Source organism: Balaenoptera ricei, chromosome 4 (genome assembly GCF_028023285.1).
Source record: "Balaenoptera ricei isolate mBalRic1 chromosome 4, mBalRic1.hap2, whole genome shotgun sequence".
NCBI lineage: Eukaryota > Metazoa > Chordata > Mammalia > Artiodactyla > Balaenopteridae > Balaenoptera > Balaenoptera ricei.
Window position 1 is genome coordinate 112,564,247 of NC_082642.1, and position 22,977 is coordinate 112,587,223.

General features: G+C 35.4%; 1 protein-coding gene across 9 annotated transcripts in view; it reads left to right on the forward strand.

Moving 5' to 3' along the window:
- Window positions 1–22,977, forward strand: part of SENP7 (SUMO specific peptidase 7) — a 149,564-nt gene that overhangs the window by 51,411 nt on the left and 75,176 nt on the right. For 7 of the 9 annotated variants that reach the window (XM_059921236.1, XM_059921237.1, XM_059921242.1 and 4 more), the window contains 2 exons: window positions 3,466–3,563; window positions 16,382–16,579. The exons of 1 other annotated variant lie outside the window; for it this stretch is intronic. In XM_059921236.1, the coding sequence (XP_059777219.1) occupies window positions 3,466–3,563; window positions 16,382–16,579 (296 nt within the window). The remainder of the gene's footprint in view (window positions 1–3,465; window positions 3,564–16,381; window positions 16,580–22,977) is intronic. One more of the 9 variants, XM_059921243.1, reaches the window with a different exon arrangement.

Sequence of the window (22,977 nt, forward strand, 5' to 3'; positions counted from 1 at the left end):
CTCACATAGGCATGACCAATAATTAATTCTGTTTCCAGTCCCTCTCCCCTCTCTAGAAAATGGGGGGCAAAGATGAGAATTCCAAGCTTGTAATATTGGCTTGGTCTTTCTGGTGACTAGACCCTATCCAGGAGCCATCCAGGATCTCACCCAAAGTCACTTCATTAGTACAAAAGGCACATCTATCACCCAGGAAATTGTGAGGGTTTTAGGAGCCCTGTGTCAGAGATTGGGGTTAAAAACCAGATATTATAGCAAAAGATGCTCCTATCACCAAGGACATTACAAGGGTTTTAGGACCTCTGTGTAGGAACTGGGGCCAGAGACCAATATAAATATTTTTTATTATCTCATAGTTGTCAAAGTTCATGCATGTTGTAGCGTGTGTCAGAATTTCCTTACTTTTTAAGGCTGAGTAATATTTCATTGTATGTATATGCCACAATTCATTATTATAGGTGTTATTATTGATGGGACACTTGAGTTGTTTCCACCTTGTAGCTATTGTGAAAAACGCTGCTATGAACATAGGTGTACAAATATCTCTTTGAGGAAGACAGTATATTTTAGCTATAGTTGATTTACATTGTTGTGTTAGTTTCAGGTGTACAGAAAAGTGATTCAGTTATACATATGTATACATATTCTTTTCCATTATGGTTTATTACAGGATATTGGATATAGTTGTCTGTGCTATACAGTAGGACCCTGTTGTTTATTTTATATGTATTAATTTGTATCTGCTAATCTCAAACTCCTAATTTATCCCTCCTCCACCCCCTTTCCCCTTTGGTAACCGTAAGTTTGTTTTCTATGTCTCTGAGTCTGTTTCTGTTTCATAAATAAGTTCATTTGTGTCATATTTTAGATTCCACATATAAGTGATAGCATATGGTATTTGTCTTTCTCTTTCTGACTTACTTCACTTAATATAATCTCTGGGTCCATCCATGTTGCTGCAAATGGCATTATTTCATTCTTTTTTATGGCTGAGTAATATTCCACTGTGTGTGTGTGTGTGTGTGTGTGTGTGTGTGCGCGCGCGCGCGCGTGTGTGTATGTGTATATGTATACCACATCTTCTTTATCCATTCATCTGTCAATAGACATTTAGGTTGCTTCCATGTCTCGGCCATTGTAAATAGTGCTGCTATGAACATTGGAGTGCATGTATTTTTTTGAATTACAGTTTTCTCTGGATATATGCCGAGGAGAGGGATTGCTAATCATATGGCAACTCTATTTTTAGTTTTTTAAGGAACCTCTATAGTGTTCTCCATAGTGGCCACACCAATTTACATTCCCACCAATAGTGTTAAGAGGGTTCCCTTTTCTCCACACCCTCTCCAGCATTTGTTATTTGTAGACTTCATTAAAAAAAAATTAATTTATTTCTTTTTGGCTGCGTTGGGACTTTGTTGGTGCACGTGGGCTTTCTCTAGTTGCGGCGAGCGGGGCTGCTCTTTGTTGTGGTGCTTTTTGGCCATTTTTATGTATTCTTTGGAGACATGTCTATTTAGGAAGGAAGACAGTATTTTAAACTTATTACATATATAATCATCATATATCCTTGTGAGATAGTAACCATTATTACGTAAGGAAACTAACGCATAGAGAAGGTAAGTAATTTATTTGCCCAGATTCACACTGTTTCTCTTTTTAAAAAAAAAATTTATTTACTTATTTATTTATTTATGGTTGCATTGGGTCTTCGTTGTTGCGTGCGGGCTCTCTAGTTGCGGCGAGCTGGGGCTGCTTTTCATTTAGGTGTGCGGGCTTCTCATTGTGGTGGCTTCTTTTGTTGCGGAGCACAGGCTCTAGGCGCGTGGGCTTCAGTATCTGTGGCTCACAGGCTCTAGAGCACAGGCTCAGTAGTTGTGGTGCGTGGGCTTAGTTGCTCTGTGGCATGTGGGATCTTCCTGGACCAGGGCTCGAACCCGTGTCCCCTGCATTGGCAGGTGGATTCTTAACCACTGCGCCACCAGGGAAGTCCCCACACTGTTTATATATATATATTTAAAAAATTTTTAATTTTGGCTGCATTGGGTCTCTGCTGTGCGCAGGCTTTGTCTAGTTGTGATGAGCAGGGGCTACTCTTGTTGTGGTGCATGGGCTTCTCATTGTGGTGGCTTCTCTTGTTGCGGAGCACAGGCTCTAGTTACACAGGCTTTAGTAGTTGCAGCATGAGGGCTCAGTAGTTGCGGTGTGCAGGCTCTAGGATGTGTGGGCTTCAGTAGTTGTGTGCGTGGGCTCAGTAGTTGTGGCTCGCAGGCTCTAGAGTGCAGGCTCAGTAGTTGTGGCACGTGGGCTTATTTGCTCCGTGGCATGTGGGATCTTCCCGGACCAGGGATTGAACCTGTGTCCTCTGCATTGGCAGGCGGATTCTTAACCAGTGCACCACCAGGGAAGTCCTGTTTCTATATCAACTAAATCAATTTTAACTTTGTTTGTAGTTGGATTAAACCTAAACACTGTTAGTAAGATATCTGACTCTTCCCTAAAGTTTTTCCATGCAGCAGTTCATAGGGAATCAGTTGTAATCCCTTCCAATTGTTTATAAATGCAGTTACTTCATAATCACAGACTCTGTTTAACTCGGCATGTAATTATTTTTATTTCCTTTAAACACATTCACCATTTCTCATAGTTATGTAAGCTTTTGAATCTTAAAATGTCTATTTCCTGACTAAAATTACCTTTACATTTTTTTTTTTAAATGAAATGAGGTTAAGGATTTTTTTTTTTTTTTTAAGACAAGCAGATGTTTTTATTTATTTATTTATTTATGGCTGTGTTGGGTCTTCGTTTCTGTGCGAGGGCTTTCTCTAGTTGTGGCAAGCGGGGGCCACTCTTCATCGCGGTGTGCGGGCCTCTCACTATCGCGGCCTCTCTCGCTGCGGAGCACAGGCTCCAGACGTGCAGGCTCAGTAATTGTGGCTCACGGGCCCAGTTGCTCCGCGGCATGTTGGATCTTCCCAGACCAGGGCTCGAACCCGTGTCCCCTTAATTGGCAGGCAGATTCTCAACCACTGCGCCACCAGGAAAGCCCACCTTTACATTTTTAAATGTCTTTTTTCTTTTTCTTTTTTTAACGAATTAAGTCCAGACCCTTTATTTATTTATTTATTCATTTATTTATTTATTTTTTGGCTGCGTGGCATGTGGGATCTTAGTTCCCCAACCAGGGATTGAACCCACGCCACTTGCAGTGGAATGTGGAGTCTTAACCACTGGATCGCCAGGGAAGTCCATATATGTCTTTCTTCTATTATTTATTGGACTTATATATCCTCACTAGCAAAAGATGCCAGGTATTTTGTAGATTGCATTTTTCCCCCTCTGTGAACCGTTATGACTTTGGCTGTTTACCTTGAATTTCTAAATAAAAAGAAAATTTAAGTGCGTCTTAATTGTCATATTGCTATATTTATTATTGAAATTCCAAATTCCATTTTTTTTTCTTAGTGGAAAAGGAGCCTAAGAAATAAGGTCCTCTCTGTAGACCATAAAAGTAAAAAGGGTGTACGTGGGCGTCCTGTCACTTCTAAGACATCACCAGAAAGGTAAGATACATGTATGTGTGTGATATAGGATGGGCTTATACTATGTATAGTGTGACCATGAATGATTCATTTAACCTTTTTGGTTCTCAATTTCCACAACTTTTAAAATACAGTGATTGAGTTCAGTGGCCTCTACGGTTCCTTCTAAGCTCTTTCTGTGATTCTAATTCATCTTAACTCCTTGTTTTTGTGTGTTTGTAACATCTTGAAAGCTTTAGCTAATAAAGCAAGAGTTACATATAGACTCATTAAGATGCTGGATTCATCATTTGTGCTCCATTTAGCAACTGTGGTCTTAAAGTCATAGTATTAATGAATAATGGATATACTGGAATTAAATATCTATGGGATTCAAATTACAGTTATTAGCAGCAGGAAATCGGAGGTGAATTTTAGTATTGGACATCAGTAAATGCTTAAAAAGTTGTTATTTTGCAAAAGGGTGTTATCTTTTTTAGAATAGTGAATGAATAAAAAGTGACAGTAACAAAGTAAAAATTACAATTATTGGGAGTTTGCACAAATTGGAAGACTAATTGGAGTTCTTTTTTTTTTTTTTAGTTTATTTATTTTTGGCTGCATTGGGTCTTTGCTGCTGTGCATGGGCTTTCTCTAGTTGCGGTGAGCAGGGGCTACTCTTCGTTGCGGTGTGCGGGCTTCTCTTGTTGCAGAGCACAGGCTCTAGGCACATGGGCTTCAGTAGTTGTGGCACATGGGCTCAGTAGTTGTGGGATGCAGGCTTTAGAGCACAGGCAGTAGTTGTGGCACATGGGCTTAGTTGCTCCGTGGCATGTGGGATCTTCCCAGACCAGGGCTCAAACCCGTGTCCCCTGCATTGGGCAGGCGGATTCTTAACCACTGTGCCACCAGGGAAGTCCTAATTGGAGTTCTTGATTTTATGTCAGAGCACTCTGTAAACTGTTTAGTCGGAATTCTCACCTTTCAAGTGAATTGTCCTTAGGAAATAAACATATCAGTGACTCCATATCCTTATCAATACTTATTTTCCCTTCCTCCTTCCCTTCCTTCCTTCTTTCCATAGTTGTCCTAGTGGGTGTGAAATGATAATCTCATTGTGGTTTTGATACATATTTCCTAATGACATTGAGTGTCTTTTTACATGCCTGTTGGTCATTTGTATATCTTCTTTAGAGAAATGTCTGTTTAGATCCTTTGCCTGTTTAAAAATTGTGTTGTTTATCTTTTTATTGTTGAGTTGTAAGAGTTCTTTATATATTCTGGATACAGGTCCTTATCAGATATGTGATTTGCAAATATTTTCTCTCACTCAGCTTTTCACTTTCTTGATGGTGTCCTTTGAAGCACGAAAGTTTTTTTCACTTTGATGAAATCCCATTTATCTATTTTTCTTTTGTTGCTGTGCTTTTGTTGTCATATCTGAGGAACTATTGCCTAATCTGAGGTCATGATGATTTACTCTTGTGTTTTTGTCTAAGAGTTTTATAGTTCTAGCTCTTAGATATAGGTATTTTATCCATTTTGAATTAATTTTGGGTATGGCATGAGATAGGCATCCAAATTTATATTATTGTTTGTGAATATGCAGTTGTCCCAGCAACATTTGTTGAAGAGGTACGAATTTTTCTTGGTACTTTTGTTGAAAATCAGTTGACATTGATATAAGTGTTTATTTCTGGATTTGGAATTCTAGTCCATTGATCTATATGTCTGTTTTTATGTCAGTACCACTGTGTGCTGTACACTGTATTATTGCAACTTTGTGGTAAGTTTTGAAATTGGGAAATGTGTCTTCCAACTTCATAATATTTTTCAAGACTTTTTTTTTTTTAATTTTCTGGCTGCACTGTGCGGCATGCAGGATCTTAGTTCCCCGACCAGGGATCAAACCCATGCCCCCTGCAGTGGAAGCATGGAGTCTTAACCACTGGGCTGCCAGGGAAGTCCCTTTTCAAGATTGTTTTGGTTGTTCTGGGTTCCTTGCATTTTCAACTGAGTTCTAGAATCAGTTGGTCATTTTGAGCAAAACAGCCAGCAAGGATTTTGATGGAGGATATGTTGAATCTGTAGACCAATTTGGGGAGTATTGCTGTCTTAACAAATTAAATCTTCTGATTCATGAATATATCTTTCCATTTATTTAGGTCTTATTCAATTTCTTTCAACAGTGTTTTGTAACTTTCAGTGTGTCTTGGACATTTATTGTTAAATTTTTTCCCAAGTATTTTCTTTTTGATGCTGTTGTGCATGGAAGTGTTTTCTTAATTTTAGTTTTAGATGGTTCATTACTAGTGTGTAGAAATCCCATTGATTTGTATATGTTGACCCTGATTTATATACTGTGACCCTGTTTGTCCTGTTCTAGAAATTTTTAGTAGGTTGCTTGGAATTTTGTATATACAAGGTCATGTCATCTGCAAACAAAGATGGCTTTACTGCTTCCTTTTCAGCTGGAGGCCTCTAATTTTTTCCCCTTGCCTAATTGTCCTGGCTAGAATGTACAATGTATAATGGAAGTGGTGAGAGTGGAAATATTTGTTTGTTCCTACTATCAGAGGGAAAGCATTCAGTATTTTACCATTAAGTATGATGTTAGTTATAGGTTTTTTATAAATGCCCTGCTATGGTTTGAATGTTTGTACAATATCTCCCCAAAATTCATATGTTGAAATCCTAATGCCCAATGTGATGGTGTTTGGAGGTGGGACCATTGAGGGGGGTGCTTAAGTCATGAGGGTGGAGCCCTCATGAACGGGATTAGTGCTCTTTTTATAAAAGAGACCTCACAGAGCTTCCTGGTGCCTTCTACCACGTGAGGACACTGTGAGGAGTCCGCAGTCTGCAGCCCAGAAGAGGGCCTTCACCAGAGCCTGACCATGTTGGCCAGCACCCTGATCTGGGACTTCGCAGCCTCCAGAACCGTGAGAAATAAAGGTTTGTTGTTTATAAGCTGCTGAGTCTGTGATATTTTGTTATAGTCTGAACAGACTAAGACATGCCCTTTTTCATGTGGAGGAAGTTCCCTTCTGTTCTTAATTTGTGGGAGGCTTTTTATGATGAATGTGTGTTGGATTTTGTCAAATGCTTTTTCTGCATTTATATCATGTAATTTGTATCCTTTATTAATATAATGTATTACATAAATTGATTTTTAGATTTTAAACCAACTTTGCATTCCTGGGATAAATCTCACTTGATTCTGATTTATGATCCCATTTATATGTTACTGGTTTCAGTTTGCTAGGATTTTATTGAGGATATCTATGTTTGTATTCAGAAGAGAAAATAACTTGCTATTTTCTTATGTTGTCTTTGTCTGGCTTTGGAATCAGGCTAATAATAGCCTTGTAGAATGAGGTGAAAAGTGTTGTCTCTTCCTTTGTTTTCTGGAAGAGTTTTTGAAGGATTGGCATTAATTCTTGTTTAAATGTTTGATAAAATTCACCAGTGAATCCATCTGGTCATTCATTGGTGGTGTGTGTGTGTGTGTGTGTGTGTGTGTGTGTGTGTGTGTATGTGTGTGTGTTTCTGTGAAGTTTTCCAGTTAGAAATTCAGATTTTTCCTTGTTATAAGTCTGTTGAGATTTTCTATTTTTTTTTTTTATGAGTCTGTTTTGGTAGCTTTTGTTTTTCTAGGAATTTGTATATTTTATTTATCTAATTTGTTGCCATATATTTGTTCATAGTATTCTATTATACTGTTTAAAATTTCTGTAATATTGTTAGTGATGACCCATCTTTCATTCCTCATTTTAGTAATTTGAGTGTTTTCTTTCTTTCTTTCTTTCTTTTTTTGTTCAATCTACCTAGATATTTGTAAATTTTGTTAATCTTTTCAAAGAACCAACTTTTGGTTTCATCAATATTCTCTGTAGGTTTTCTATATTCTATTTCATTTATTTTCACTATAATCTTATTTTCTATTTCTTCTCTTTGTTTTGGACATAGTTTGTGCTTCTTTTTCTAATTTCTTAAGGTACATGATTAGGTTATTGATTTGAGATGTCTTCTTTTCTAGTATAGGTATTTAGTTTTAAATTTTATTCTAAGCACTGCGTTAGCTGCACCTCATAAATTTTGGTATGTTGTGATTTTCTTTGCATTCAGCTCAAAAGTATTTTCTAATTTCTGGTATGATTGATTCACTTCTTTTGAAAGTGTGAATTGTTTAATTTCTATGTATTTTTAAATTTCAAAGATTTTCTTCTTTTATTGCGGTATAATTGACATATAACATTATATTAGTTTCAGATATACAACATAATGATTCTATACTTGTATATACTATGAAATGATCACCACAGTAAGTATAGGTAACATCCATCACTCACATAGTTACAGATTTTTTTGTGTGTGATGACAACTTTTAAGATTTACTTTCTTAACAACTTCCAAATATACAATACAGCATTATTAATCATAGTCCCCATGCTGTACATTATATCCTCATGACTTAGTTTTGTTGTTGTTAATTTTTAATTGAATTCCACTGTGGTCTGAGAACGTTTTGTATGATTTCACTTCTTGTAAATTTATTGAGGTTTGTTTGTGGCCTGGCATATGGTCTTTCTTGGAGAATGTTCCATGTGTTTGAGAAGAATGTGCATTCTGTTCCTGTTTGTTAGAGTGGTCTGTGGATGCGTTGGTTGATGGTGTTATTCAAGCCTTCTGTATCCTTGCTGATTTTGTGTCTAGTTGTTCTATCAAGACTGGGGTTTTAAGTGTTGAACTATTACTGTTGAATTGTTAATTTCTCCTTTCTGTTAGTTTTTGCTTAATGAGCCTTGTGGTCCTGTTATTAAGTATATGTGTATTTATAGTCAGTATATCTTACTGATGAATTAACCCTTTTGTCAATGAAATGTCCCTCATTGTTTCTACAGACTTTTTCTTTTTTTGCTTTAAAGTCTATTTTGTCTAATACTGATAGAGCCATTCCACCTGTCTTAAGGTTGCTGTTTGCATGGTATACCTGTTTCCATCCTTTTACTTTGAACCTGTTTATTTCTTTGAGTCCAAAGTGTGTCTCTGGTTGAGAGCATATAGTTGGATCTTATCTTAGTCTGTTTAGAGTGTTATAACAAAATACCATAAGACTAGGTGGCTTATAAACAAAAAACATTTATTTTTCAAAAGTGTTATAATTCCTGGGAAGCCCAGGATCATAGCACTCCCAGATTCAGTATCTGGTGAGGGCTTCCTGGTTCTTAGATGGTCATCTTTTTACTGTATCCTCAAAGGGTGGAACGGGTACTCTCTTGAACCTTTTTTATGAGCACTAATCCCATTCATGAGGGCTCTACCCTCATGACCCAGTCACCTCCCAAAGGCCCCACCTCCTACTGCCATCACTTTGGGGGTTAGGATTTCAAAATATGAATTTTGAGGGGAAACAAACATTCAGAACACAGAAGGTCTTGTGTTGTTTTTTTTTTCTAATCTACTCTCACAATCTTGACCTTTGACTAGATTATTTAATCCATTCACATTTCATGTGAATCGAGGTGTGCTCAAGGCTGTGCTTCCTTTGAAGGCATTAAGGAATAATCTGTTCCATGTCTCTCTCCTCTCTTATTCATGCATTCAGTCCTCCATATTTACATGTTTTCCCTGTATGTCTTCATGTTGTCTTCCTTCTGTGTATGTCTGTTTCTGCCAGTTTTATAAGGATACCAGTCATAAGGTACAGGCATACCTTGTTTTATTGTGCTTCACGTTATTGCGCTTTGGAGATACTGCATTTTTTACAAATTGAATGTTGCAGGCAACCCTGCATTTAGCAAGTCTGTCGGTAGCATTTTTCCAGAAACATTTGCTCACTTTGTGTCTCTGTGTCACAGTTTGGTAATTCTCCCAATATATCAAACTTTTTCATTATTATTATATTTGTTATGGTGATCTGTGATCAGTAATTTTTTAAATTCAAGTATAGTTGATTTACAATACTGTGTTTCAGTTATACAGGAAAATGATTCCGTTGTATATTTTTTCAGATTTTATTCCATTATAGGTTATTACAAGACACTGAATATAATTTCCTGTGCTATACAGTAAATCCTTCTTGCTTATCTATTTTATGTATAGTAGTATATACCGGTTAATCACATTTTCTTAATTTGTCCCTCGCCACCTCTCCCTCCCGTTTGGTAACCATAAATTGGTTTTCTATGTCTGTGAGTCTGTTTCTGTTTTTTTTTTTAAACATCTTTATTGGAGTATAATTGCTTTATAATGTTATGTTAGTTTCTGCTGTGTAACAAAGTGAATCAGCTATATGTATACATATATCCCCATATCCCCTCACTTTTGCGTCTCCTTCCCACCCTCCCTATCCCACCCCTCTAGGTGGTCACAAAGCACCGAACTGATCTCCCTGTGCTATGCGGCTGCTTCCCACTAACTATTTTACATTTGGTAGTGTATATATGTCATTGCTACTCTGTCACTTCGTCCCAGCTTACCCTTCCCTCTCCCCATGTCCTCAAGTCCATTCTCTGTGTCTGCATCTTTACTCCTGTCCTGCTCCTTGGTTCATCAGAACCATTTTTTTTTTTTTTTTTTTTTAGATTCCATATATATGTGTTAGCATATGGTATTTGTTTATCTCTTTCTGACTTCACTCTGTATAACAGTCTCTAGGTCCATCCACCTCACTACAAATAGCTCAATTTCGTTTCCTTTTATGGCTGAATAATGTTCCATTGTACATATGTGCCACATCTTCTTTATCCATTCATCTGTCGATGGACACTTAGGTTGCTTCCATGTCGTGACTATTGTAAATAGAGCTGCAATGAACGTTGTGGTACATGACTCTTTGAATTATGGCTTTCTCAGGGTATATGCCCAGTAGTGGGATTGCTGGGTCATATGGTAGTTCTATTTTTAGTTTTTTTAAGGAACCTCCATACTGTTCTCCATAGTGGCTGTATCAATTTACATTCCCTCCAACAGTGTAGGAGGGTTCCCTTTTCTCCACACCCTCTCCAGCATTTATTGTTTGTAGATTTTTTGATGATAGCCGTTCTGACCGGTGTGAGGTGATACCTCATTGTAGGTTTGATTTGCATTTCTTTAATGATTAGTGATGTTGAGCATCCTTTCATGTGTTTGTTGGCTATCTGTATATCTTCTTTGGAGAAATGTCTGTTTAGGTCTTCTGCCCATTTTTGGATTGGGTTGTTTGTTTTTTTTGATATTGAGCTTCATGAGCTGCTTGTATATTTTAGGGATTAATCCTTTGTCAGTTGCTTCGTTTGCAAATATTTTCTCCCATTCTGAGGATTTTCTTTTCGTCTTGTTTATGGTTTCCTTTGCTGTGCAAAAAGCTTTTAAGTTTCATTAGGTCCCATTTGTATATTTTTGTTTTTATTTCCATTTTTCTAGGAGGTGGGTCCAAAAGGATCTTGCTATGATTTATGTCATAGAGTGTTCTGCCTATGTTTTCCTCTAAGAGTTTTATAGTTCCTGGCCTTACATTTAGGTGTTTAATCCATTTTGAGTTTATTTTTGTGTATGGTGTTATGGAGTTTTCTAATTTCATTCTTTTACATGTAGCTGTCCAGTTTTCCCAGCACCACTTACTGAAGAGGCTGTCTTTTCTCCATTGTATATTCGTGCCTCCTTTATCAAAGATAAGGTGACCATATGTGCATGGGTTTATCTCTGGGCTTTCTATCCTGTTCCATTGATCTGTATTTCTGTTTTTGTGCCAGTATCATACTGTTTTGATTACTTTAGGTTTGTAATATAGTCTGAAGTCAGGGAGCCTGATTCCTCCAGCTCTGTTTTTGTTTCTCAAGATTGGTTTTGCTATTTGTGGTCTTCTATGTTTCCATACAAATTTAAACTTTTTTTTGTTTTAGTTCTGTGAAAAATTAATACTACTATTAATAAAGCTGCTGTGAATATTCATGTACAAGCGCCTGTGTGGACATGTTTTTATTCCTTTTGGTTAAATACCTAGGAGATGGGTCGCTGGGTCATTGAAAGTACATTTTCAACTTTGTTAAGCAACTGCCAAATGTTTTCCGAAAGTAATTGTGCCACTTTACATTCCCATCAGCAGTGCAGAAGAGTTTTACTTCTTCCACCCTCCTGCCAGCGCTTGTATGGTCAATCTCTGTCATCATCCCTTTTAATGTATGTGTAGTGATATCTTATTGTGGTTTTAATTGCATTTCCTTGTTGAATGATGATGTTGAGCATCTTTTCATGTGCTTATTGTTCTTTTGTATCTTCTCTAAAGTGTCTGTTGAAATATTTTGCTGTCTTCCCCCCTTTTTTGAAAAGACAAACTTTTTTTAAAGACTGGAAAGATGAGCTTAATGATATTGAGTGCCTTTTTATGTGCATATTGTCTATTCATATGTCTTTCTTGTGAAGTGTTCAAATATATTTAAATATATAGAAATTTAAAAAATTTTACCTTTAATTTGGAGGGAAAAGATTGCTGACTTCTGCCTTAGGATATTATTAGTCAATCAGATTGCAATAAAGCAAATTTATGAACATGAAATAAGTATTTTCACAGAGAATCCAAATTGTCTTTTTCACTTAGAGCCAACTATTAGAATTACCAGTAAAATCACCAATGGTGATTCTTATTTGGTTTGGGTGAATAGAAAAATGGCATTTTCCAACGTTGGATATTTTCATATTTAAAATCATTAAAATTATCACTGGGGTATTTTCCCAAATAATTTAGCAAATTACTAATAGTCAATAGTTTTCTCAGATGAAAAGTATACCTTATATATCCTTAAGATTTTAGAAGTATTTTCATTTGATCATTTAGAATTTTAAGTTGTACAGTTGTAAAACCTATAAAAGAGTAGTCCTGAATGTAAAAAATAATTTTTTTTCACTAACCAATAGATAGTTTTTGGCTAGGTAAAGATGTTTACCATTCTTTACAAAATTAATTGGTTGACATTTCTCTTTATATAAATAGTATAGTACTTGCTTAGTATAGAAAATAGAAATAAAGACAAGTAGAAAGAAAAAAACACAGGCAGTCACTCTTAAAATTTAAAGTAGAAGATTTTAGGAGACTAATAAGTAACATTCCATTAAGTGGCTTTATCATTGTTTACTTAACCATTCTGCTATTGCTGGGAATTGTTATGTTTTTAATTTAAAAAATTTTTTTATTTTTGGCTGTGTCGGGTCTTTGTTGCGGCACATGGGATCTTTGTTGCGGCATGTGGGATCTTTGTTGCAGCACGTGGGATCTTTCATTGGCGGTGCACAGGCTTCTCTCTAGTTGTGGTGCGTGTGCGTTGTAGCATGTGGGTTTTTTTTCCCTCTCTCTAGTTGAGGTGCATGGGCTCAGTAGTTGCAGTGCAAGGGCTTAGTTGCCACGCAGAATGTGGGATCTTAGTTCCCTGACCAGGGATTGAACCTGCGTCTTGTGAATTGGAAGGAGGATTGTTTACCACTGGACCACCAGGGAAGTCCCTATTGCTGGGAATTTAAATTTGCTTTTGTTTTGTTGCTTTTATAAATAATACTGTGATGAATATCTTCATGCATAACTTTTTTTCCCTGTTTCATATTTTTTTGGTACAGGATTCCAGGCGGGATTATTTTGTTAAGAGTATAACAAACACGCAAGATGTTGTTAACGTTTTCCCACGTTTGCCTTCTCTCAGTCTCTTTTCATACATGTATGTAAGTGCATATCACATATGCACATTCACGTACACATTTTTTTTCCCAGAACCATTTGAAAGTAAGTCACAGACATCAGGCACTTCACCTCTGAGTACTTTAGCCTGCACTTCTTAAGAACAAGAAAATTCTTTTACATGATAACCACAATACATTATGAAGAAAATTTAAATAATTTCATATTATCATGTAATATAAAGTCTAGAATCAGAATTCTCTAAATGTCCCCCAAAATGTCTTTTGTTAAAAAAAATCTAGGGTCAAATTGAGGTTCATGCATTTTATTTTTTGGTTATTATGTCTCATTAGTCTCTTAATCTTAGAATAACCCCTGCCTCCCACTGACCCCCCTAAACCATGACATTGGCTTTTTTGAAGAGTTCAGGCCAGTTGTCTTGTAGAATGTCCTACATTCTAGATTTTTATAATTGGGTTTGTCCTCATGATTAGGTTCATGTTACATTTTTGGCAAAAGTACTTCATAGCTGATGTTATTTGCTTATTGCATCATATCAGGGGATACGTAATGTCTGCTTGTCCCACTGTTGGCGGCCTTACATTTGATCACTTGGTTAAGGTGGTAGCTACCAGATTTTTAGTTATAAAGGTGCCTTTTTCCTTCGTAATTAATAATCACTTGTGAACCTAATTATCTTTTTGCATTGTGCTGACACCAAGGTGGCTGAGCAGTGATGGGAAAAAAAAATCACAAAACACAGTATGTTTATGCCATTATAAATTTGTGGTTATTAACCCTACTGGATTCCGCAACTTCAAGATAATCATACTGTGTTTCTCTAGTCAGCTTGTGTTCCCCCTCTCCACAGTGATGATTTGAAGCCTTTTCTCTCCTCAAGCCTATGTTCTTTCACCTTTTGTATCACTTTGAAAAAATGATCTTGGTTTCTGGAAGAAGGAAAAGGGGTTCTTCTCCCACCATAAACCAGCACAGTGGAGCAGTTAAGAGTGCTGGCAACAGAGTTGAGAGTGTGTGGCTCTGGATCCCGCTCTCACTACTCACCCATTTTACTATGGACTTAGTTATTAATCATTCTATTCTTGGTCTTCTCAGTTGCAGAAGAATAATTACCATTGTACTTCACAGAGTAGTTGTGAGGATTAAGTGAAGTAAATCATTGTAGAGGTCTTAACATGCTTCCTGGTATACGGTGCATGTTCAGTAAATATTAGCTCTTTTTATGCTACTTCTTAAGAAACTTAATTATAAAGTTAATTATCCTGTCTCCTGTATCTTCAACCTCTCCTACTCTGTTGACGTCTTCCCATAAGCACTGAAACTTACACAGATATTTTCTATGTTAAGCTAACTAACCAACCAATAACTAACTAAGAAGACCTTTCTTGCATCTCACATTTATCTTCAGCTCTTGTCCTATATCCCCCTTTCGTAGCTGTTTGTCAACTGCCTACATTTGCTGTGTCTGTGTCCCTTTTCTTCTTTCCCATTTCTGCTCCCACCATTCCACTAAACTATACCTAAGTCACCATATCCTCTCTAAATTCATTATTACCCTTTTCTCTTGGTGTTTTCTTTATTCTTCATAAAAGATCAAAGTCATCTTTTAAAAATACAGCTCTTGTCTCATGATTCTCTTGTTAAAACTAGGGGATTGATATTGTTGTTGACATTAAAGTTTCAAATCCTCAACATAGTCCACAGGGTCCTGCCTAACTGCCCATCCTTATCTTATACAAATTTCCTCTTCACTCTAAGCACTTGAGCCAGGTAAGTCCTTTAATTTCCTTGAAGAAGCTTTACTCATGTCTGAGTATTTACATTTTGTCCTCCTTTTTGAACCACTCTCCATTTTCCACTTGTTTCCTTTGGACAGTTTCAGCGTAAATGTCATATTCTCAGTAAAACCTTCCCTGATCTCGTTCAGAAGAAATGCAGCACCTGTATTTTCTGTTCATATTGCTCATCATAGTTGTAATTAAATAACTGATCGGGTAATTCTTCTTTGGAATGTAAGCTCCATGAAGACAGGAACTGTAACTCTTTTGTTTGTTGCTGAATCTCCAGATTCTACTAGTACAGTTGTTTTGTTAGAAGGTATTTGGTAAGTATTTGTTGAACGAAGATTGAATTATTATTCATTCATAGAAATGTCACTCATCTCTTTATTATTTAATGATAATTCTAAAATCTGTAAACTTAAAGTGTTTGGAGTTTCAGTGCATTCTATAGAGGTTCCTCTGAAGACTTGTATCCCGCTTCTTCCAGATGATCTGAAGATACAGCCCCAAGTGGCTGCGGCAAACAAGTGATTTCTTTGAGCTCTGTTTTATATTAAAAATACACGAACACTTTGCTTTCTGTTTCTTAATATTCTTAACATTTGTTAAACAAACAGTGCCTAAAATTGGTACTGGGGAATAGAATAGATACTCTTCTGATCACACATTTCCAATTCTTCCAGCCATTCCTCATTTGACATTGTCTCACATCTACTTGGTAGCCTGTTCACAGTCCTGCAGAAACTATATTTCATGGTTCTAGAACTGAACACAGTTCTTCAAGTATTATCAGCACATAGATGTGTTGAATGAGTAATGGGCAAAATGTAGCGAGGCAGAGCTGGAAGTGCTTAGATTTATCAGTTTTACTTTTGAAATTGGTGTAGGTAACAGTAAGTGTTTTAAGTTGACATATTTTTAGAAATAAGGTAATATTAAATGTATCTTAAGACTATGTAGGGTTAAGATTGTAGATGTTGTACTGTTACCCTTAGTTTTAATTATGTTTTCCGAATCAAATACTAAAACAAGAATACATTTTTAGTGCAGAAAGCAGTTGCCTATGTGATGTGATGTGCAGATGTGTGTTGTTGTTCCAGTTACAGTGTGACCAGGCACAGATTGGTTACCAGCAATCCAACAGCTGTACGTGTGTGTGACCACAGATGTAGTATACTAGATAGAATTCTGAAGAAAGTCCCAATTTAAATGAAATGTGCTTTAGTTTTTCATGTATATTTGAGAATGACTAGGCATATTTTTTACTTATGATATTTACTACTCTGGTTAATTTCTTGAAGAACTGAATTTAGAATTCCTGGAGGTTTTCATTTGTTATAATTTGTGATGAATTCATGTATTATATAATGTTTAGTACTGTATGTATTAATTATTTATGTGTGTAACAGGCAACTCAAAGTTGTGTTGACGAATGTCCTATGGACGGATTTAGGACGAAAATTCAGAAAGACCCTACCTAAAAATGATGCTAATTTATATGATGCCAACAAGGTGCAATCAGACTCATTGCCTTCGACATCTGTTGACAGCCTAGAGACATGTCAAAAATTAGAACCTCTTCACCAAAGCCTTAATTTATCTGAAAGGTATGTTGTTCAGTATTGATTTTGTTCAACTTACCGTATTTGAAATAATTTAAGTCCAATAGTCTTAAAAACAAGATTGTTGGAAATGATCTTTAAGAAAATCTGCATATACAGGTGTGACCCCCTCAAATCTTAAAGTTGACAATCTTAATTTACAAAGTTAATGATTCTACATTTCATTAAATAGATTGACATAGAATTATTTTTAAAAACAAGTATTCTTAGTGCATTTAGCTTAGTAATTTGATTCACATGTACAGATTTTTAGAGATTCACATATGATATAAAATGAAGAACTAGATATATATAGATGGGTAAGGACCTAGATTAAATATTTTTTGAAAGGTATGTTAAAGATGCAGAAAATGAAACAGGTATGTATATCTGTCTATCTGTAGATCTTTTTAATTTTCTGCATCTTTAACATACCTTTTAAATATTATTTAACCTGGGTCCTTACTACTTTTGACTTTATGAGCTTTCTTGTATTTTACATGCATTTTTTTAAAAAAAGGAGATGATTTTGAAATATTACTCCCAGATTTTTGATAATAAATATGCGGTTTAATTTTGAAAACTAACAGGTTTTGTTCTATATTTTTTAAAAGGATTATATATGAAGTTTGGGGCTAAAAATTAGGAATTAGCTCTGGGAATTTGTCATCTGTAACATATTAATAATATTTTTAATGTATTTCCACTTACAGTTTTAACCCTTAAATGAGTATTTTTTAGGGGAGGTATTTTGCTTTCAATTAGAATATCCTGTCATTAGCTGGACGGTGCTTTGGTTATTTGGTCTGTAATTTGATAACAATTTATAAGTGCTTTAAGCCAAGATCCAGTGAAAACCTGTTAACTATCAGCACAATTATTTTAAATATTAAAGAACTCTGTCAAAACATCTGAACATAGTATTATGCATTAATTGTTTTTTAAAAAAGGACACTTTTTTTTTTTAATACATCTTTATTGGAGTGTCATTGCTTCACAATGCTGTGTTAGTTTCTGTTGTACAACAAAGTGAATCAGCCATATGCATACATAGATCCCCATATCCCCTCCCTCTTGGCGTCTCCCTCCTACCCTCCTTATCCCACCCCTCTAGGTGGTTGCAAAGCACCAAGCTGATCTCCCTGTGCTGTGCAGCTGCTTCCCACTAGCTATCGGTGTTACATTTGGTAGTGTGTATATGTTGATGCTTCCCTCACTTCGTCCCAGCTTACCCTTCCCTCTCCCCGTGTCCTCAAGACCATTCTCTATGTCTGCGTCTTTATTCCTGCCCTGCCACTAGGTTCATCAGTTCCATTTTTTTTTAGACTCCATATATATGCATTAGCATATGGTATTTGTTTTTCTCTTTCTGACTTACTTCACTCTGTATGACAGACTCTAGGTCCATCCACCTCACTACAAATAACTCACTTCATTTCTTTTTATGGCTGAGTAATATTCCATTGTATATATGTACCACATCTTCTTTATCCATTCATCTGTCGATGGGCATCTAGGTTGCTTCCATGTCCTGGCTATTGTAAATAGTGCTGCAATGAACATTGAGGTGCATGTGTCTTTTTGAATTATGGTTTTCTCAGGTTATATGCCAGTAGTGGGATTGCTGGGTCGTATGGTAGTTCTATTTTTAGTTTTTTAAGGAACCTCCATACTGTTCTCCATAGTGGTTGTATCAATTTACATTCCCACCAACAGTGCAGAGGAGGGTTACCTTTTCACCAAGGACGCTTCTTTTAAAGAAGGCAAAAACATAAAAAGCTATGTAACAAGAATTTCTGTACTAGATCATATCTGATGTAAATTTAACTTTCTAAAGCACCCAAAATCTTAGAGTCAGACAACTTAGCTTCAGTAATTTATAAAGCAGTTTGCTCTCATTGTCTTGGAGTCCAGTGTTTTTCCTCCTTAGTACAGGCGAGCTATTCCCTTACTGTGCTGCTAGATCTAAATAAAGGGGGCTAAAGGAATGACCCTTCCAATCCCTTTGATTCTCTTGAAAAGAAGCTTTAGCTCTCTTCCAAATGACATCTGTCCCCTCATCCCATGTCTGTCCTTTTTTCAATTAGATCAGCATGATTGGAAAAGTGTAATGTTTCATTCTCTTGGAATAGTTTTTCTCACCAGAAATTGTTAGCAGCTAGATTATGTGTCCATGAAATTTAAATATAATGTGAAGTAAAGAGTCCCAATAAGATTCTAATTTGGTTTTTACTGTGTGTGTGTTGTTCTGTTCACTTACTGGGATGAACTACTAGTTAGTCCAGACTTTTTCCCTCAGCTCCAGGTGTCCTAAATTTAACTTGTTCCAAAGTGGATGCATCGTCTTTGTTCTCAGACTTGTTCCTATTACTGTATCTTCTCCCTGTCTGAATATATGACTCCTCTTTACACTTAGTTCTTCAAATTAGAACTTGGAAATTGTCCTGGCTCCTCTTTTTTCCTTATTCTTTGTATCCAGTCATTTATCATGTCTAGTTATTTGTACCTCCTAAATCTGTCTTGAAATGATCTTTTCTTCATCTTTATTGCCACTGCCTCAGTTCAAGCCCTGATAACTTTGTGCCTTTATTATTAGGATTGTAATTTGATTTGGCTTCCTGAGCATAGTCTTTTTCTTCTAGGTTATTTCTCTGTATTGTTGCTGAGGTATTCATTCTAAAAGGCAGATGTTGTCTCTCTCCAGTTTAACATCTTTCTGTGGCTCCACATAAACTTTAGGATAAAGTTCAAATTCCTTACCTTGGCATACAAGGTCCGTGATGATTTCACTTTTGACTATCTCTACCTTTGTGTCTGTCCACTCTTCCATATTCATGCTGTGCTTTAGATTTAGGAAACTACTGGTAGTTCACTGAATGTATAAGGCGGTTTTATTCCTCTGAGCTCATGCTTTTTGTTCTCTTGGGAACAATTCTCCTTTTCCCCTTTACTGACTTATATTGAGCTCATTATATTTAACATTGAGATCATTTCTTTGATTCCACCTGCCACATCTGCATTTGATCCCTTTCTTTGTCTTGCTAAGCGGCCTGTTCCTGTATCATAGCACTCATCACACTATACTGTGATTTTTAGTTTCTCTGCCTCCCTGACAATAAGCTTCATGAAGTCAGGGACCCTACATTTTATTATTTTTCCTTGCACAGTACTGGGCACATACTAAACGCTCAATAAATGTTTGCTGACTATACGAAAGAGATTGCTTCTCAGCAGAGTTACATCTCCAGTCTCCTTGATTGAAATGTCTTTTCCTCCATCAGAACCAATTATCTGCTCTGTAATTTTGGTGACAATCAGGAGAAGAGATATCACAAGCTTCAAACAGGAAAATTGGAGAACTGTTTAGGGTATAGCTTTGGATAGATGTTTTCTTTGTGGGGCTTGCTATCTAGACTAGGAGACTGAGACTTTGACATGATGCTGTTTGTCTTATTTTCATTTTACTTAGCTAGGATTTCATTATTTCAGAAAGATGAAAGGGAGAAAAATTTATTTTTGGTTTTTAATTTTAACTTAAAGTTTAACTATTGAGTAAATTAAAATTACTCATTCATTCCCAGAAATGGCATTTTTTTACTTTTTAAAAATTTTATTTACTTATTTGTTTTTGTTTTTTAATTAAAAATTTTTAATTTTATATTGGAGTATAGTTGATTACAATGTGTTAGTTTCAGGTGTACAGAAAAGAAGTGGCATTTTTTAGAAATTTTATTTGCATTCTAGGATCTAAAGGTAGTGATCTAAGTAAGTTGCCTTTTAATGAAGATAGTTTAGCCTTTTAATTTCCGGATAAAGTTGAGAAGAAAAACAGAAAACACATGATACCAATCAATCTTGTTAAATAATGAAGAAAAGGGTCAAGAGTTTTAGAAATATCAAACTAGCAGTATGTGGGATGCATACATTTTTTTTAAACAAGTAAATCATATTTTAGTTTAGGTTTTATTTCCGTATGTGGTTCATATCTGTTTTCCTGGGAGAATATTTCCAGATCCTTATAAACTTTGGACATTAGGCAAGAAAGAGCCTAGTGGGAGACATGTGCAAAACTTTTGAGATGGTAAACCATCTTTCTCCTGCTTTCATCTATTGGCACCAGAGATTATTAGAGAAATATCGACACAGTGTAACTATATTCTGTTAAGAAAAAGTTAGTTCCTGGTTCTTGGAATTCCCCTAAATGACTTAATTATATTTATTCATGTTTTTCTTAAGTTTGCCTATGTTTGAAGGTTTAGAAAATTACATATTCCAGATACTGTGGTGGTAAGACTTTCTGGACACCCTGGTATTCTTGTAACCTTAAGACTTCTTTAAGCCAGTAATGTTTTAGTTGAATGATAATTTATTCACTTAATATATAGCTTAGTAAAAGAAAAGAGCAAATTTAGGAAATCTGTGAATCTCTTTAAGAAAGTAATTCAAAAATTAAAAATTTTTTTCTTTGTAGCTTAAACTGATTTAGAAAGTAATATTTTGAATTATATCATCTGGGATAAGAATAGATTTATAAGAACCCTAAAAAAGACCCGGCGCAGCCTAAATAAAGAAATAAAGAAATGACCATTGTTAACAAAAAAAAAAAGAAAAAAAAGTTTTGATCAAGAAAAAAAAAGTTACATAGCACAGTTTTAGAAAAGCATTCATCTAAATTACAGCAAAATAAAAACTAAATTAGTATTGTAATTTTTTTGCTTGTTATTTATAGCTTTATTACCAGATGTAATTGTTATCTTTCAACAAGGGTTCCATTGCTTTAAAAATTTGCTCTTAACATCAAGTATGTCTTAATAGCTCTTATCAGTTTTTCAAAGTTTTCCCCCATTTATTAAATTATTTCAGTGTTATATTTACCTTGCTACCAATATGTGGGGGAGGAACTCACAATTTGTGATTGAAAAAATTAAGAACCAGAGAAAATAACCATGTAGACACACAATCAATAAATGATATTACTTCTCAGGCCAGTATACTTTCTGTTTCATCTCACTGCATTACAAAATTTGTTTCTCCTTTGGTTTAACATATTATATTTTGAAGTGTGATTTCATAATATTAGCAAGTAAAGTTAAACAAATTCTGTTTTACTTACTGATACTATTTGCATACTTGGGGAAAAATTGGATGGACTGTGTGAAATGACATTTTTCAGTCCTTCCTTATATATTGCGATAGTATGAGAGATGAAGTACACACCTTTATATATTTCTTGTGAAAATTCAGAATCTTTTGAAATGCTGGCTAGCCCTAGAATTTCCATGGAAGTGCTAATTTATAAGTTGTACACCAAAAGACAGTTTAGGTATTATGAACTTAATTATTACTTTATAGATTTGTTTTCTGTAAGGCTGTCATACAAAGCTCTCTGTTTCTTCAAGGTACACAAATTACATAAGTTGTGAATAGCTGATGAAAGATGTTTTGGGCTATGGTGCGTGTTATGAAGAGCTAGGGGTACTGTAGGCATTGCTATTTAACTATATACTTTTCTAATAAAATATTTTCATTAAGATTGCAGAGCATGATGAATTATGACAAGCACTAACTGAAAAGATAATTTATAAGTTTGAGCAAGACTTCAATAATAGGAAAATTAAAGTGAGCTTCCATTTATTGTATATTTACTATGTGCCAGGACTTGTGCTAAACTGCTTTACATCTATTATTTCATCTAATCTTAATAATTTTTTAAGGTAGATATTGTAATTCTCCCTATCTTTGAGATGAAGAGATCAAAGATAAGAGGTATAAATTATGGTAAGTAACTTATCTAAGGTTATATAGTTATTAGGTGTTGAATTCAGAACCCAACCTTATGTTTGTCTGACTCCAGAGTCCTTGCTCTTAACCTCTGTGTCATACTGCTTTTCATTCTTCTGACCTTTAATTTTTTAATAAGTAGGAATTGGACCTTATTACATATTTTATGTGATGTCTAATTTATTAACCTTTAAATATTCTACTTAAAAATTTTTTTTCTTGTGGCATTTGTTCACATAGTAGTAGAGTGCTTTCTAATTGAAAGGTGTATCATGGTAGACATGCTGAGATAGTTCCTTGAACCTTCTGATAGCTTCAGAGGCCCTCTAGGGCTCTTGTGCTTTAGAGATGCGGGTTCTACTGCAGTTTGGTATATAATCTTTTCAAATGGTTTTTGGGTGAATTTTGAAATTTTTCTCTTCTAGGAAAGACTTTCAACTATTTGTTTAGCTTAAAAATTCTCAGTTATCCTCTAAGATTCTTTTTTCATAGCTCTGCTTTTTCTTCCTTCAAAATCTAGCAGCAAAACAAACCATAAAAGAATAGAATGATCATTTATTATTCAGAAGCTAATTCTAATCTTTATAATTTTTCCCTTTCCTTGCTGATATTTGTATTTTTGT